Source organism: Coloeus monedula, assembly GCF_965178545.1.
Source record: "Coloeus monedula genome assembly, chromosome: 25".
Taxonomy (NCBI): domain Eukaryota; kingdom Metazoa; phylum Chordata; class Aves; order Passeriformes; family Corvidae; genus Coloeus; species Coloeus monedula.
This window is the reverse complement of record NC_138805.1, coordinates 2,573,208-2,591,498: the sequence shown is the minus strand read 5'-3', so window position 1 is coordinate 2,591,498 and position 18,291 is coordinate 2,573,208. Positions and strand designations below refer to the sequence as shown.

At 51.6% G+C, this 18,291-nt stretch overlaps 1 protein-coding gene across 2 annotated transcripts in view; it reads right to left on the bottom strand.

Annotated features, from left to right (window-relative positions):
- The window catches only part of LOC309582109 (protein CEPU-1), a gene marked incomplete at both ends in the record, with an annotated part of 353,179 nt that overhangs the window by 9,218 nt on the left and 325,670 nt on the right, over positions 1–18,291 (bottom strand). For both annotated transcript variants that reach the window (XM_082297124.1, XM_082297123.1), the window contains one exon: positions 17,174–17,299. In XM_082297124.1, coding sequence (XP_082153250.1) covers positions 17,174–17,299 — 126 coding nt within the window. The remainder of the gene's footprint in view (positions 1–17,173; positions 17,300–18,291) is intronic.

Sequence of the window (18,291 nt, the reverse complement as noted above, 5' to 3'; positions counted from 1 at the left end):
CAGCCGGTGGCCTTCAGATGCTTCGCACACAAATCTGACTCTGGGTTGTGCAAAGGCTCAGATAACACTGCTTCCCAACTAACCAAAGGCCCTTTCCCAAGTTCCGGAGTCGGCTCGCACACGGCAAGAATTAGCTTTTGCCATAGTCAAGCCATAATTTGTGTCCCTGGTTTGATGAGGGAGCAAAGCAGCTCGAGTGCATTTTGTTCCCCAGCAAAAGACTTCATCAAAGTAACTGCGAGGGTCAGATTTCCACCTGCAAAAGCTCAGGAAATTGGGGGATGAAGGTTTCCTCCATGCCTGCGTCGCACTGAAGTCTGAGATATGTGCACTGTAATTGGCTGATGGAGAGGCAGAGCACGAAGTTCAGGCACTCAGGGTCTGGCATCCTGGGAATTTGGCTACAGCCAAACAGAGCCTGCCCCAGACTGAGACAGGATGCTCTGAGCTGGAGCTGACTCCTGTTTCTGCCCTGCACAGCTTGATATAAATCATGCTCAGATGACAATAGCATTAGGAATACCATCCCTGCTAGAGGCTCTGGCCAGGGATGCTTTCTCAGTGCCAGCTACAGCAACCCAAAGATTTAGGTGACATAAAGGACTCCTGCCTGCTGGTGAAGTGGGTGACACGAGGTGACTAAGACACCATCCCCCTGTCCTCTCCTATACAAGTGGCTTTGCAGGAAAACCAGATCCATAAAGCTGCTTCACTCTGTGGGATCGCAGCCTGGAAGAACCTGGAGCTTGGGAATGCTCAGGGCAAGGCTTGGCCAGAGTCCTGCAGCTCCAGGAGCTCCCTGAGAAATACCAGCCCCTCTCTGCCTGAACTGATGGTGGGAACTTTCAAGGCTGTCTCTGCTTGAGCACAATTAGGAGCTGAAATATTGCAGGAATTAATGGAGAGCTCTCTCATCTCCTCAGGAGCTAGAAAACCAGCACAGCCAGCACCCATCATTATTATTATTAATACTAATAATATAATACAGGCCAGAAATGGAACAGCCACGGACGAGGCACAAGTGCAATGCTTGCTCATCAGCCAAGGATGATGAACTAACCCAGTGCAAGCCGGGGAGATGGAAGAGCAGAGCCTGAATCCTTGTGCTCAGTGAGCAGGAGGCTACGCACAGACCACCACACTATGTAGGATTTGCCCTGCAGATCTCCGTTAGAAGCCTCAGGGAAGGGGAAGCTTGACCATCACAGCAGTGGAGAAGCCACAGAGGCGAGGTCCTGGTGTGGCACGGAGCACCAAGGCAAACCCAACAGATGGCCAGGCTGTGCTTGGGGTCCCACACGGCACGGATGCAATGAGTTGTGGGCAGATGCCTCCTGCATCCATATCCCTCTCCCCATGCCTTTCTCCTTCCCTCGCTTCTCCTCGTTTTCCCATCCCGACTCATCTCCCTTCTGACTCCTCCTCCCCATTTGCTTCCATTGAGCTTCTGACAAGATAATAACTCACCAGAAACTGAACACATGTTCCCAAATTAATTACATGCCACTGTCCCCTGGCTCACTGTTGCAGCCATGTTCAGGTCTCTAGGACACCGCTCACAGCTTTCCCTGGCTGAAGGCTGCCTGTGATGCCATTAAAAAAAGCTTCCTTGGAGCTCTTTCCTGTGTCCATACCAACTCCCTGCACCTCAGATCAAGCTGAGCCAGCCCAGCCATGCAGGGCTGCAACATTTTCACCTCTAAAGCCCAAAGGCACAACCTCAACAGTGGTCCCACAACAGGTTTGGTATCTGGGTGCCCAAAGTCACACCACTGATCCCAAAGCACTGCCCTGCCCACTACACCGTGCTGCTGCATTTTCCAGGCACTGATCCCACTAGCCAGGATCAGCCAAAGAAAGAGAATATTTTATGGAGATAATTTTATTAAAATGTTTACAACAATGCAGATATTGACATCTCACTTCAATCAATAGCACAATTTATTGTCCTTCAAGGTGAACATTAAGCCAAGCTGCCCATTAGTCAATATTTACCTCCAAGGTCTATAAATCTTTATACGGGCTTCAGCGGATGTTGACAGCAGCTGATTCCAGATAAGTAAAAGTAAGAGCGTGAAACATTGCTCCTTTTGGAGGTGAAATAGTAACTAGTTAATTACAGTCCCTACAGCAATTCTCAACTATCAATTTATGGCTACTTCTGGCAATAAAAATTAACATCGCGCAGACTCCCGGCTCCGAGTGACGCACTAAACCCGAGAGCCATATATTTCAAACGTCACCCCGCTGCGGTGCTGATGGCCATCCTATAACAGTTTATGGTAAATAAATAAAACACACAAAGGTAATAAGAGAATTGTTGGCACCTGAGACCTGCTTCACCTCTCCTTCATGCAGCAGCGAGAGGACAAGTGCAGGATGGGAGGTTTAGAAGAATCAGAGAGGATGGGGAAGGAGGTGGGGGAAGGAATCACCCCAAATTACCCCAAAACCCTCTCAAAGGAGGCATGACACAGCCCCAGGTATGTGGGTAAACAAGAGCTAAGGCTGCATCCAGTACATGCCCCAGCCAAACTGGGAGATGGACCTGCTTCACCTCTTATTAACCAGTATTAGCCTCTCCTGATGGCTCAATTAACACATAAGGAACAAAGTTCAGGCATTTCTGAAATTCCCTTTCCCATTTTTGTTTGATCAGGTGAATGACCCCAGCTAGGGCAGCTTCTCCTCCGTGCACTCCCTCTTTTCAGCTCCCCTGTGCCAGCTTAATGTTGCCATGCTCCAGTGGACAAAGATTAGGGGTAATTAACCTGCTGGAAACCATCCAGCACAATCATTAAAAAAATGATTTTTTTTTAAGATTACCCTATCGACCCAGACAAACTCCTCTCCTCCTCTCGTGAATATTGCATCCCTGAATCACAGGCTCCAGCCCAGTTCCATCTGTGACCCACCCTGAGATGAGCAATCCCTTTAGGAAGCACACCTACATGACGTACGGGGTACAAACCTCCTGTTCTTCATGTTCACAAGCCTTCAGAAGAGGGACCATCAGCCCAGACAACAGGCACACAGCGTATCAGTCTGCAGCGCGCTTACACGGGGCCAAGCCACTCTGGTTTTGAAGTTTCCCGATGACAAGGAAGGAAATCTCTCCTCTGACATGCTTTTCCATGTTAATGAGCGTGTTTCCATGGCTTGATGTTGTGCAAAGCCCCAGGGGATGGTGCACTCGCTGCCTGGCACCGCACAGCACTCAGGGACGTGGGAGGTTGGCAGGAGCTCCCTCCACTGCTGCAGTCCCTCCTCATCCTCACGCCCCAGGGGTGGTGACCATCACCAGCTGTGACTGGCGTCACCAAAGAGAGGAAAAGCATCATGTCTTCCGTACTTGGATCCTTTATTATGTTGGATTTGGAGGAACTCTCACAGCCAATTTTGCTCCTTGTGCTCGGCAGTACAGGCTGTGAGGGACAGGGGTGGTCATGAAGTCCTTATCCTGCACTGGTATCAGTGTCCCCTCCTCCCTGGGGCTGTGGGAGCCTCTCCTTGCATGTGGCCATGCAATGCTGTGGTTTTTCTTCTCCTTCTGGCTCTTTGGGGCATAGGTGAGCTGATGGTGCTTTGAGTTTTGCTTCAAGATGCGACAGAGGACCCTCCCAGGCCTGATTTTGTGCTGACATGAGCACAGGTGACTATTGCTGAAGGTTCCATCTCTGGCTGCCCATGACCACAAGGTCAGGACATGGGGATTCTTGGGGGATCTTCTTGGGGAGCTCCTGGAGCTGGCAGGGCTCTGGCCAGGCACATTCCAACGCGGAGCCATCAGGAGAGCAGTTGCCCTGCTGCCAAACCTCCACTCTGCTGCCAGGAAAGACACCTTCCTCAACTTCTAGCTCAACAAAGAGCTAGAACTGAGACAGGACCCACGTTTGTGGCTACATTTGCTCAGTGCATCCCTGAGATCCCCTTGGGGCTCATATCTCATACAACAACTCTGATACTTAACTATTAAGTGGGCCCATGCCACACATCTCACATGTGACCTGCAGAGACCTTCCAGATGCCACCACATCTCCTGGCCACTCAGCCTGAGGTCACATACGATCAGTATATTGGCATCAACTCCAGAGGCAGCCAAAGCAAGGCACTGGAGCCCTGAGCAACTTGGTCTAGTGGAAGGTGACTTTGTCCATGGCAGGGCATTGGAACGAGATGGTCTTCAAGGTCCCCTCCAACCCAAACCAGTCTTGGATTCCCTGCCGTGCCCTTCCCCATGGTGTTCCAGGGACACCTGCCCACTCCACTCGCCCCACCGATGCTACGCAGCGCAGCCGAGTCGCCTGAGCCAGCCATTATAGCACCATTGTGAAGAGTTTTTAGCTTAAAAGTCCTTGAAAGTTTCCCACTGTGACTCGTTAAACAAGATCTTTTTCACTTTCCCTCTATTCTCCGCTAACAATATTTATACTCATTTCTTTTATTGAAATCTATCTGCCGCCTGTTCTATTAAAGCCACCTGAGTGGCAGCTCCTATTCTCCGGGAGCCTGCAGCCCATCTATTCTCCAGACAATGAGGTACAAGCAGTCTATCTTCTATTGTGCTTCCCGGCCTTCGGCTCTCAAATCTTCCCTCTCAAAAAGGCATGTCAGAGACTCCTCCATGCAAAAGATTGGAATCCCGGGTTGTGGGGGCTTCCCGGTGCTGGCCGGGCTCACTGCCCTTCCTCTCTGGGTGAGTGTCTCCAGGGAGATGCTGCCATGGCACCCGTGTTCCCTCAGGGATGCGTCTCCCCCTTCCCTGCGCATCCTTAGCACGGTTTGTGGCGTCAGCCGGCGCACGGCTCACTGCTGCCGGGATGTTTGCACGTCTCAGACAACTTATTTGTTACCAGGAATAAAAGAGGAGCATTAAACCTTTTGTTTGCAAGAAGTAGTTCCTTGGGAAATAAATGGATTATGGAAATTAATATTTAAAGAAACAAAACAAAACAACTCGGGGACCAACCACCCTTGAATGAGGCTCTAACTCAGGAGTAAATGAGTCGAATAAAGAATGAGCCCTTTTATTTCGGTGAGACGGAGAGCTCACAGGCAGCTCGAGGCTTGGCAAAGTGGCAGCTACTGTCTTCAGCCTCTCCCAGCCCCTGCCTCCTCCTGGGGTGCTGGTAAGGACACCGAACCCTCGAAAAAGGTCCAGAGGGCCCGTGCTACCCTGTTAGAGCAAATTAGCCATGGTTACAGTTCACAAAGAGCTTAAGTGGTGTCAGATCTGCAGCAAAGAAGGGTGCGGGGCTCATTAGAGGGCTGCTGTTCCTAATGATATCCACCCATTATCACCAGCATGAGCTGGATACCTTCCTCTTTGGCCCTGGAAAGGCAGGGTGACCCTTGTGGTGACACTGGGAGGGACTGATGCTTGGCAGAGGCTGTGACTGGCATGGAGCCACTTCCCACGGAGCTTTTCTGCCTCCTTGCAGAAACAAATGCAAAAGGTACATGAAAATCAGTGTCAAGGCTCCCACAGAGCCAAGCCCTCTCCAGAGAGTTCCTGAGGAGACAGCATCTCCCAGCAGCTCCGTGCTCCTGCTTGAGCAACAACACCGCTCTTGGCACCACTCTTCCTCCCATGTTCTTTCCCACAACCCAGGGCATCCAACGAGATGCCCAACACGAAGTCCTCTCTCCTTTCTTTCTTTACTCCGCCATCTTCCCTGTGATTTTTTTCCCTGTAGCCGCTTCCAAGGTGAGAGAGGACAGCGTTGCCGGAATGAAAGATTCTCCTGCGTGCCCTCTCCCAGCAGCGGCCCTAATTCATTTTTCATGGCCCCTTGCAGTGACAAAAGCCGCTGCTTCTCTCTTGTAAGCGTGCGCCATGCAATAAGTCAAAGCTGATGTGCATTTTCCCCCTGGGTGCCAAAGCTGTGCTTTTGATTTAATTTGTCCTGTTGTTTGGCGCTCAGCCTTTGCCGGTGAGTTCCTTTGGAAAGGTGGGAGTAGGGCCTCATCCATGTGGAAGGGCTGCCTAACAGATGGGGTGCAGTGGGTAGTGGTTAAATAATTTGTTGCAATGGTACCAAGATGTTGGAGAGCAACAGATGCTGCCAGAGAAAATGGCTCAAACACGCATCCTTTTTGTGGGAACGCTGCTCCTCCATTAAATCCTGTTGCAACTTGGCTCCTCTGGAGCTCATCCCATTTCTGGCAGCTTCCTCACTGGCTCTGGGAGAAGCTGTGGTGCACAAGGCTTGGCAAGGAGAGAGACACCAAGAACCGAGGTTGCTCCTGCCTGCTATCTGCAGGTGCTTTGCAAAGAACCCCCAAAAATTTCCACGGGAGATCCACCACACCCCTTCCCAACCCCTCCATACAACCGCATTGCTGTGCAGGAGAAAGCACTCCCAACCCCTGCCAAACTCGAGGCACCCTGCTTTCCTCTGGATTTGTGTGAAAAAGAGCTGCTGGCATCCAGGACCAAAGGGTCCCTCCGGCTGGAAATTTAAACCCCAAGGCTTTCTCCGCAGGACAAGCTTTTAAGAAGCAATTGCAATGCAAAGCATTAAATGGCTGTAACCTCGGCTAAGCTGTATTTCAGCCGCATTAGGGAAATATCCCTCAGATGGGAAGCAAGTGGCATAATGGCATTAGAGTAAAAAAATAAGCATCAAGTGCCGGCTAAATCCATCCCCAGTGCTGGCAAGAAGTCATGGGGATCTGGGAAACTTTCCCTTCTCCACGCATACCCCTGCAGGCAGCTCACGGCAAGCCTGGACTCTGTCGCTGCCACGACTTTCTGCAAATGGGGGATATTTTCCACCCCTCCTTTTCCCCTGGGACCCCCCTGACCACTCTTCACCCCCCAGAGCCATTTGAATCACGGCAGGGTGAGACCTGCTGTTGCCTCTCCATCATCTTTATCCCGTCTTTATTTTTTCAGACACGCTATTTTCCAGCCCAGTGGCCTTGCTCTGTCCCTCGTGTTTTATGGCACTGATGTCTCCATTTCTGCAGGATCACTCGCAATATTGTGGCTTATTGAGAGAAGCCAGGGAAATGCAGGGGTGATGAGTTGGTTGGGTTTGGGGCTCTGAGGGGCTGGTGGGGATGCCCTGAGCCTGGGGAGGGGGGATGGGGAGGTTGTGACAGGAATTTCAGAGATGGATGATGCTGGGTGGCTGAGACTGGGGGACTGGAGACTGGGCTGAGCTCCCTTTCTTGAGACTGTCATCCCCTCCTCAGGCCTCTGTGTAGGTATTGGCCCTGCTACAGGAGCTGGGAGGGCAGCGAGAGGCATTGCTCTGCAAGGGAAAAGCCATTTTAAATAACAGCAGTGTGTCACAGGAAGGGGAAAAACCCATGGGCTACAGCATTGCTCTGGCTTTAAATTATACTGTAGGAGAATAAAAATAAAAGAGAGGAAGACAGAGAGAGAGGCCAGGAGGAAAAAGAATTGCCATTGTTTTACCAAGCAGATGGGAAAGTTCAGGGGATCAGAAAAAGACTATTATTATCTTGACTCGACCGAGAGAAGATGGGAAAGGAAGAGGCATTTTTTTCCCCTGCAGTGAGGAATGTTGTGGCTGAAGTAATTTCAGCAAAGAGTCGGAAGGAAACGGTGCCATCGGCTCGGGGCAGTGCCTGAGTTACCCCCCCAGCCTGGGCACGCCACCATGATTTGCCCTTTTGTCCCCGTTCCCAGCAGTGACACCACATCCTGCGCTGCTATTGCAAGGCTGGGGAGGGGGTAGCCAGGGCACACACCCCTCACCACCTCCAGCTGCAGCAGCATGCCAGATGTGCTGCCAGATGTGCCCACTGCCAGTGGCGCTGCAGCTGTGGGCACCCCTCCACAGCACTGCTGGTCCCGCCACCTTCCCAGCCTCGGGGCATGACCACCTACCCCAACTACCCAAATTCCTGCTGCCCTGCCCCAGAAACCCATTACTTTGCTACAAGCCATTAAATACCCTAAGTACACAGCAAAGTTCCTGCTGGCTGTTTAACATGAGCAGAACATGATTTTTTCTCTCCCCAAATTCAAGTGAAAATCCCTTTTTCTGTGTCTGCAGTGGTATTATAGCTCTGTGGCTGCTCACTGCTGCTCTCCAGCTCAGTACCGGGCAGCTGAGCTGCTCCGGCTCGCCAGCACGTTCCAGCTCCTTGCCCTTACAAGCACAGCAGTGTTTCTCAGCCTCACCAGAGACAAGGAGACTCTTTTTCTACCCGTATTCAGGCCAGGGGAAGGGCACAGCCCTGAGGCCCACGGCAGTGACCGAGCACAGGCATCAACAACTGATTTACAAACTGGGGCAAACACTGGTGCAACATCTTTCCTGACAAGTGTCAAGGTCATGGGACAGGGAAACGAGGAGGTGAGTGTAGGTCAGTTCTGTCAGAGCATCCTCCGCCCACCACATCCCTCCCTGAAGTCACTTTGCCACTCACTCAGTTTCCTCCCTTTCCCTCTACCCTCACTTTCTCTCCTCCTCTTTTCCCTCTTCCTCCCTCTGCCATGTGGTCCTTCCCTCAGTCCCTACACTTCACCTTGTCGCCTTTCCTCCTCTACACCCACTTCTCTCCCGCACCCCTGGGACACAGAGAGGGGCTGGCAACCTGCCCTGCCTAATCCCTGGGCTACCGACTCCTCGGGAACTTAATATTCACGACGGAGAGAAACATTTCATGGCGAATTGGACGCACATTCAACTGGAAATGGAAATTTTATGACTCTTCTCACTCCGCGCAGCAGATTACACCAGCTGAGAAAACATGGAAGCAAATGAACAACCTGTGAACTGTAAAGTATATTAATAATGAAATCACAGCCCGGGAAATGAAGGCTTTATTCTGTTTATATTCTGCTCCATTAATGGAGAGTTCTAGCAGTAGCTCCGCCCCATTAGCCGGCAATCTGAACCCCAGGAAGAGTGCAAGGATGGTGGGGGAATGGTGGCAGAGGGCAAAAACCTCCTTCCCTCTGGGAAGTTTGGCTCAAAGCATTCCCTTGTGCTGCCTCCATGTATGGACAGTGGGGGTGGGTGAACATGGGGGGTGTCTTTGGTGCCCTGAGCCATGCACCCTTGGGAGCAAGGTTATAAGGCAAGGAATGGAGCAAACGGTGATGCCAGGAAAAAGAAAGAACAAATTTGGGTGGAAATCAGCTCCAACACCACAAGGAGCCACCCAGCAAGGTACCAGCACTGGGAAAACCATCCACGTACAGCCTCATGTGCTTTCTCCCTGTGCTGCTCATTCTTGTGGTTTGAGCATCCCCACCTCGCCAGCACCCTTCCCACCCCTCATCACCACATCCCTTTTTTCCAGGGATGGAAGTACTTGTGCACCTATTACTGTATCCCGCAGCCATCGAGAGGAGAGGAGAGAGATCCAGCAGGCAGGAATTGTGCAGCAAAATTGATTTATTTAATTATTTTATGAACTCTTTTGTAGACTTTTTTCTTCACAGTCTAATTGGACGAAGGATCAGCCCCCCCTTGGGGGGATTGGCTAAAATCCTAAAACATCCATTGTCAAAATATTTTCCTACTGTACCATAAACAAAGCTCTGCAAAGTCGCAGGTGTTCATAGCTTATAGAACTCTGCTGATATCTTCCGTGAGGGAGAAAAATATCTCACGGGCTTAGAAAGAAGCAGGAAAATTTCTTGCTAACAGCATTTTTGTATCCACATGCACCCACAGCCCCAAAGCCACGCTGATGGCCACAAACCGAGCCAGGCCAGCAGGGCTTGTGCAAATAAATATTTCAGTGCTATTCCCCGGCACACAGCCCTGTCCTTGGCTCAGCAGACCTGGGCCACGTGTGACACAGCCCAGCCGGGTTCTCTCCTTCCTGAAAACAACAGCAGCAGCTTATGCAAAGCACATCACGGGAGCTAAAAGGAGCCAGAGCAGAGTTTTCTATAGCTGGAGCGACCTGGTGTTGACAGAATGGGGACGCATTTCCACAGCTCAGATTTTTATAATAATACCTCAGGGGAGTGGCTGGCAAAGTTTGGCCCAAATATAATTAGTTTGCACAGCTATTACGGGCTGATAAAAGGTTTTAATTTGTGTAGAGATCTCTGGAATCTCAGACACTCCTGTCCCTTGCTCTTCCCCAGGCCAGCTGAATGAAAGGAGAGTCCCAGGCAGGGAGTGACACAAAGCCATGCATTTATCAGGGAAACAGGGAGTTGTGTTCAGCAGTAAAGAAGAGATGGAAAATCCAACAAGCTGACACTGCTGGTGTGTTGGGTTTTGTCTGCTTTGTCCCACCACGCCAAAGAAATATTCACGTATCCCCTTCTTCCTGCGGGTTATGCCATGCAGAGCACGGATCAGGGCATTTACAACTCCTCAGTGGGTCTCACCTTCGTGGGAAAGGTGGTCAGGGACTGAGGGGATGAGACACAGGATAAAATCTGGGGGTGCACGCAGGGCTTCCTGCTTTTGCCCCCTATTAGGACAGCAGGCAGCTGCTTCCCCAGACCGTGATGAGGAGCAGAGCCCACTCTGCCTCTGGCAAATAGGGAAAGTGTGACGTTGCAAAGCTGCATTTAGGGAATGTCTTGAAACCAAGAGGGTTTTTCCCCCCCTTTTCTTAAGGGAAAGACATTGCCTCAATTGTAGCTGGAAGGGGTTTCGTTATTTTTGTACCAAGATGCATATTTTAAAGGTAGCTATGCCAAGTATGCAAAATCAGCTCAAAGAGTTCATTTCCACCATGAAGGGAATCAAAAATACTACTTTTATACACATAAAAGTACATAATCTCCTATTACTTTGAAAAAGCAGGAGGAACCAGGGTGCATCAGGAAGGGAAATGCTAAAAGGAGCTTCCCACATGGCACGCTAACTGAGTTTTAGTCATTCCTTAGGGAAAAAACCTGGAGCCCATGATGTAATTCCACCAGATTCTGTCTCCTGCTGGCCCAGATCCCACTCCCATGGGAGCTGATGGGGAAGCTGCTGGCACTCAACAGGCTGAATGTTCCCTCTGCCCCTGTCAGGATCTTGCTGGATCTGTCGCATGTGTCCACACTCTTCTCAAGCAACCCATGGCAATGCCAGCTGCCTCCTTCACCACAACCACACAAAAACCAGTGTCCATCCCAAAGTCCTGCTTCTCCATGGCCTATTTATTTCCCCTATTTGTACACCCTACATGATACAAGCAGAGCAGGACCACCGCTGACCCTTTGCCCGGCTGCTCTGTCCGGCACACGCTGATTAAACGAGTATCAAAAGTGGTGGCAGATTTACAAGTTAACAATGATTTAGTGGAGAGCACCTCAGCCAAATTAATGCCAGCTATAATGTAGTTTACCTCATTAAACAATGCACACCAAGATCCTGTCTGTTGTAAAACAATTGGTCTCTGAAGCCTAGTGTTCATCTTCCAGGGTTGCTGGGAGATAATAAATGGGTAATATTCCGGTGATAATGGTAATGGAGTCACGGCTCAGAGCTAATATTATGGCAAAGCAGTAATTATTTCAACAGTAAACAAGGGGACGGTTGAGCTGCCGACAGGATTGGAGCCAGCTGAAATGCTCCAGTTAATACAGTGGCGACCAGGCCTCCAACTACCTCCTGGAAGGACGTGCTTGGCCATCAAGTGGGTCAGTTGAACCTCTGTTGAGTCACCCAGCAACCAAAAGACAGGAGGGACACAAGCAACAAAGGGAGGTGGGACAGCATGTTTAGCGTGGTGGCCGTCCCAATGCAACCCACCCCAAACCATCCCATCCCAACCCAACCCAACACATCCCATCCCAACCCAACCCAACCCAACCCAACCCAACCCAACCAGGGCCCGCAGCTCAGGCTCTGTGCTCCATCACACAGCAGGCTCACTCGCTTCCCTTCTTTGACACACCACTCGTGTTGGCTCAAACCAAATCTCCAAAGCAGGCAAGAGGCAGAGCAGAGACACAAGAGCCGGGATGAACACAGAAGGAGCCTTACACGAACCATCTGCTCCCTCTGAGAGGTATTTCCCTGCTAAAAGGGCCAGCAGAGGACACGGCTCTCTGGTCTTCCGTTAATGAGGTGACGTGAGGCCGGGCTAGCGGGAGCAATCTCACAGCACGGGGAGCTGATCAGGGGAGGAACAAGGCAGCACAGAAGCAGGCAGAGATTTTCCCACCCAAGTGGATCCCCCTTCTCCCTGTGCCTCCCAGCTGGGCTCCAAATCCTATGTCCAACCTATAGATATCCCCTGCCTCCTCTCCAGGGAGGATCCTGGAAAGATGAAGAGGGCAGACCACGTGCTTAAGGGACAAACCTCTGAGATGGGAGGGTGTGTCCCCTTCCCAGGGACAAGCACCTCTTCAAGCTGGATATTTTTTGCAGACATTTGTCCTCTTGTTTCAAGCCTCACCAAGAGCAAGGGAGAATCAATATATCCAAATATACCAGACTTCTCCCAGAGTCCCTTTGCTGGTTTGCTGCTGATGTATAGACAGATGATCTCATGAGACCTCTGCCACATCAGGCCACCGTGTCTCATCTATCTTAAGTGCGTATACGAGCTGTGATTACTGCTGCGTCTGAGTGCCTCATGTCTGGAATGTGTTTATCCTCCCGCAGTTCTCTGAGACAAGGGACTGCGATTGTACCTCTTCCAGAGAGGCCACGGAGGTTAAACAGACTGATCGTGGGGGATATGCTGGATGTGGCCACATCAGGATCCTCCGAGCATCTCCCCAGTCTCTGCCTTGTGGCACTGAGGCATCACCTGCTCCACAAATGGCAGCTTGGCCTTAGCTCAAGACTCCGGCTCCGCATGGGATGCAGCTTTCAGCACCCAGCCTAATCCTGATCTTAATGAGGGATTCCCGCCACAGAGACCTCTCGATCAGACCTCTCACAAATAAATACACCATCGGCCAAACCATGTTTTCCTACCCTGGCAGCTGTTGTCTTGAGCCTCACACCAGAATCCATCACACTACAGCAAAAATCAAAAAGCAATTAGGCAAAACCATGGCAGAAAAGTCCATCAAGGTCATTAAGGATGACGACTTGGATGCAGCCTCTGGCTCAGGATGTCTGTGTGTGGCAGAGCAGTGCTGGATGAGCCAGTGGAGGGATCCACACACGCACCCCCAGTTTTATACCCTTTCCTTGTGCCCCTGGCCCTGTCATGGCACAATAACCCCACTTGCCTGCCCACAGAGCCTTCCTCATCATTACTGCTAAGCTGTGCCTGCTCCTCCTGGGACAGAGGCTGCCGAGCCTTCATCCCTCCTGGAAGATCCCTCACTTCAATTCCTTGGCACATTTCCCAAGCTTAATGGGAGGCATGACGAGTCATGTGTCTGCAGCATGGATAAATATCCCCTGGATAGCTCAACATGGTGCCACTCTCTCTGCCAGTGCCTTGGCATCACTCTGAGCTGGTGGCCCAGGATGCTGTGCTTTTTCCTAGACAAGAAATCCCAGCCTTCAGCCACCGAGAGATGAAAACTCTCCTGACAATACAACAATTGCCATGACAACATCAACTACCCCCCAAAAATAAATAAAAAGCCCAGTAACTATGGAAACACCTGAGTGACCAAAACCAGGCTATTAACTAGACAACCTCGCCACAGTTTACAGACAGCATCAGCACCGCGAGGCTGGGGACTGTAATCCAGCCAAAGCCTCGGAAACCCAGACATGCTCAGCACCTAAGGGTGCAAAATGGATGTTTATGGGCACACACAGCGCTGCCCTTCAGACCCCTGAGTCCAAGTCTCCGCAACTTCCACCTCCTCCAGGCACATACTGCTGCCTTCACCATGGGTGTTACATCCAGGCCACTGTTATCTACATCGTTCTCTCCCTCTCTGCCTGCTCCCTCCCTTCACCCTGCTGAAGATGCCTCTCTTAATTGCCATCCCAAGGGTCTGGGCCCCACAGGGGTGCCAAGAAGGGATGGAGCTGCCCCATCCCATGCCGGAGTTTGGCACCTCGCTGTGGTTTCAGAGAGCTGAGTTTTGAAGCCCCAGTGCCTGGCAGCTCCGCTGGCACTTGTGGTGCCAGTTGGAGCATCCAAGCCCAGGACAGAGCTTCAAAGATGTTAAGCCTCCTCTGCTGAGGCAGAAGAAGGTGTGACTCCAGCAGCTTCACTTCTTTTTCTACCTCAATCTGTTCAGCTGCATTAACAGTGAGTTAAAACAGCCTTACTGGTAGGAGAAATAAAATAGGACAGAGAGGAGTGAGGCAGAGGGACAGAAGACAGGCTGTATCACACCTTAACTGGACTGGCCACAGGTTCACAAAGCACTTCTCCAGAGCCAGCAGCCTGCTTTTGCTCATGCAGGAGGATGAGGATGGGCACAGGTAAGACCAAGGCTCTGAGAACTGATGGAGGCACCAAGGGGGCCAGCACCCCTGTGATTCATGAAATCAGAAGTAGAAAACTCTCTTGCTCAGGTTCACTCAGCTCTTGAGTTATACCATGAACATGTTGTCCTCATCCCAGCTGCAGGAACTCCCCCAGCCCCTAAAGCAAACAGAGCCTCCAGAATGTGCTGAACGGCTCCTAGAACACAGCAACAGCTGCAAACAGGAAAATTCAGCAGAGTTTACCAGCCCAAGCCACTGAATGCAAATTCATCAGAGCAGAGACTGAACAGCCCAGAGGTCAGGGGAGCCTGGAGTGGCTGGAAAAGGGTCTTGAATGAGATCAGTCACTGGGGAGCTGGGCTGCTCTCAGTGTAAATTCTCTGAAGGGCCTGCCCATGCACTCCCTGGTGAGCAAACGCTCTTATTTGCTCCATTTCCCACCAAGAGGTGCACAGTGTGCTCGCAGGTGCCAAGGAAATCATAAAACCTGTGACGCGCTTTTGCACAGAGCAGCACTCCCCAGTGTCAGCACAAGCACCGGTCCTTCAGCTCCTGGTGTGGCCGTGCCTGGCACACACAGCACTGGCACAGCCTGTCCCAAACAGCACCGCTGAGAGCCACTTCCCCACCCTCTGTGTAAACCCTTAAATTATGCACCAGCATTCTCTCAAACAATTCTCCATCACCCCTTTTCTCCACCACTTCAAGCGACATGGAGGAAGACGGTGAGAAGAAACAGGAGGCGGCTCGCTCACGACTTCCCATGGGATGAGCAGCAGAACAGCAGCCAAGAGGGGCCAGCAGCAAGCTTTGGGTTTTGCTTGCCCCTGGCTCTCCAAATTAGAATATATCCTACTAGGAAAAGGGATACCATCCCAACACCTGCTACAGCACCTCTACGCATCTTCCCTAGCTCTCATTTCAGTTCTCACGCTCCCGAGCTTCATCTTTGCTGTGTGTGGTGAATGCAAAATGCAGAAGTAGAGGTTTCCCTTGGTGGCTTGGCAGACCTAGAAACAGAGGAGCTGCCCACAGAGATGGGCAACCATGGAAGTTGTCCTGGGCCACCTCTGTGCTCATCACCCTCCATCAGCAGGAGGCCAGGCTCTGGTAAATCTCTGTGATCATTTGTTCCCTTTGAGTTTTGAAAGCAGAATGCCTAATCATGGCCAAAATCAGGAAAGAGCTGCTGCTGCAAATTACACGGCGCCACAGGTAATTTCTGATTAGCTCACTCTTCCTCTCCTGGTGCATCCTCAGTTTCCATAGCAGCTAAGTCCTAAGTAAAATGGAAACATCTGGTTCAAGCGCAGGTAAAGATTCCCTGGGGAACAAAACCTGCTGGATGGCAGCAAACACAGAAAATAGCCCTTGTGAAAGACAGAGGCATCAGGAGCTGGGAGCCTGGTTAGGAGAGGATGGATGGCACGTGGGAGAAGGCAGCAAGGGGCACAGGAGTGGGAGACAAGGGTTCTGGGGAGCAGGAGGGGATGTGGGAAGGAGAGTGAGGCCGTGGGAAAACAAGATGCCTGTGTAAAACAGGTGCTGAGGAGGCTGAGCAAAACAAAAACATGTTGTCAGGGTAGACAAGGGGAAGAGCAGGAAGACAAGGCTTCAAGGTGGGAACACATGGACTGCCTCGACCATAAATGCTGCCCGATGGCGACACACAGTGACAGCAACTTTGATTCCACAGAGAGCCGTTCAGGGATGGAGAGGAGCACGTGGATCCATGCACAGACCCTGACCAAAGCCACCAGCTCGGAAGCAAGGCCACCTGCAGTGGATAAGCCAACATGTGCTCAGGGGGAATGGTTTGTAGAGGCTCCTGTCAAAGGAAGGGGCTGAGATGCCGCCGACTCAGCTCGCTCTGCCTGGGCTTTGGAGAGTGATGGATCTGGCCCAGCCGTCCGCTCCAGAGCAGACAAATAGCAAAAAATCAATGGAGCTGCAGCGAGACACCGCAGCCCTTGTCAGGAGCTGAGCAGGGAGAGCAGCCACGGCGCCATCCGTCACTGCTGCCCCTGCACCGGCTCCTTCGGCTGCCGGGCAGCCTGGCCGGGCGTCCCCGAGGAGAGCTTGAGGCAGTTGTCTGGAACAACAGCCCACGTTGGTAAAACCTCAGGGGAAACACAACTCTGAGGTGGAACTGAAGAGCTTAGACAGGATCAGAGGATCACAGCCAGGCATTGCCGCTTGGCCGCACGGCTCATCCCACCCAGAGCCTCCAGATCTCACCCCCGGCTCACCCACGAGAACCTCGCAGCCACCTGGGAATAACAGAGCAGCAAAATGCAAAGCAAATGCCAAAAAGCAGCTGGGAAAGGGGGTTGAAATTATACGGTCCTGAACGCCTGGGAATTTGCTTCCCAGCAGTCACACCCACACAGTTCTGCTGAAGGTTTGCTTACCAATTAACAAGGCCACCAATTAATGCTTCATGTGTTTTCCTGCTCATTTGCACTATTTACAATCATCCTTTGAAGCAACCTGTATGAATTGCCGGAAAAATTTTCAAAACATGGCCAGACAAGCACGTTCAATGTGCAGAGCAAGTGGCCCATGCAGGAGCTCCATGATCTTTGTGTGTCCCTTCCAACTGAGAACATTCCCTGATTCCATTAATCTCCAAGCACGACAACCCCAACCTGGCACCTACAGCCAGTCCTCCACAGGACCAAAACCATCAGCTCCTCTTCAGACCACCAAGATGGGTGTTCCTCCACCAAAGTCACCAAGTCCTGTTTAAGTCACATCTTTTTGGTGCATTTCACCTTCTCTTGGCACGTGAATGAGGCACCAACCCCTCCCCAGCCACTCACAAAGAGTGCTGTGCCCTTCCCAAAATATTTCTGGTAATGTTTGGTTCTTACCTTTGGGTGAGATGTGTCTCCAGGTGATTGTTGGGTCTGGCCTGCCCGTGGCTATGCAGGTGAGGCTGACGTTGCCGCCCTCGTTGATGGAGATGTCGGAAGAGATCTCGGTGATTTTTGGAGACACTGCAATGACACAAAGAGGAGAAGGAAAATGAAATTGGTTCTGCTTCAACTCAAATCTTAAACTGTGGGTGAAGCAGGCTGAATTTCCATCCTGCCTCCACTTTGACAATCTATGCAGTAGCCCATCAGTCTCATCTGACTTGGCAGGAACAAACAGGGAAAAGAGGGGGCAGAGAAAATACAGCTGAAGTGGGAAGAAACTGTAGCCGGAGGGAATTCAATCATTTTAGGGAGGCTCGAGAAGCTCCTCCTCAGCACCTCTGTGGTGTGAGAGACAGTATTTCTTCCCACCCCACTTCCAGCATTCCTTGTGCCCTCTTAGCTGTGACAAACCCTTCCCAGCAGAGCTGCATCGTCCTGAGAAAACACCATTCACCCCTTCAAACTCCTGCAGCTTTTCCTGCAGCTGTGCAGGCTCTCTGCCCGGCCCTTGTAACCACAGGAGCACCAAGACGAGCTGGGCATGAAGACAGAGTCTGCTGAGGAGCCTCTAAGGTTGACCACCATGCAAAGGAAGGGAAATTCCATGGGGATGAAAGCCATCCCGCTGCATTGGCACTGCCACCCCAAGCACTCAGGAGTGGGTCACAGAGGGTCCAGACCCCGGAGGGGACACAGGTACAGGACGGGGGTGATGAGGAAGGGGCTGGGAAGGGATGAAGAGCAAGCAGGGAGCACTCAGCTCCTGCTGCTACATGAGCACAGGACATGATGTGGCTGCCGGGGAGGGCTGGAGGTTCTGGGAGATCAACGGTGGGGATGCATGAGGGAAAAGCATTGGCTGCTGTTATCAGCCTGCGCCTGCAGAACGTGATAAAGACTGTCACCTTCCTGGGTTTATTTCCAGGCTTTCTCCGGAGCCCAGCAGGGACTGGCACCCTGCTGCAGTGCTTTGCAGGAGAGTCACGACTCACCTGCGCCTTCCACCCTTCCTGGGAGAGCCCTGCTCATCACTCCACTCGGAGCTGCAGCCCAACACCCCAATTCCTGAC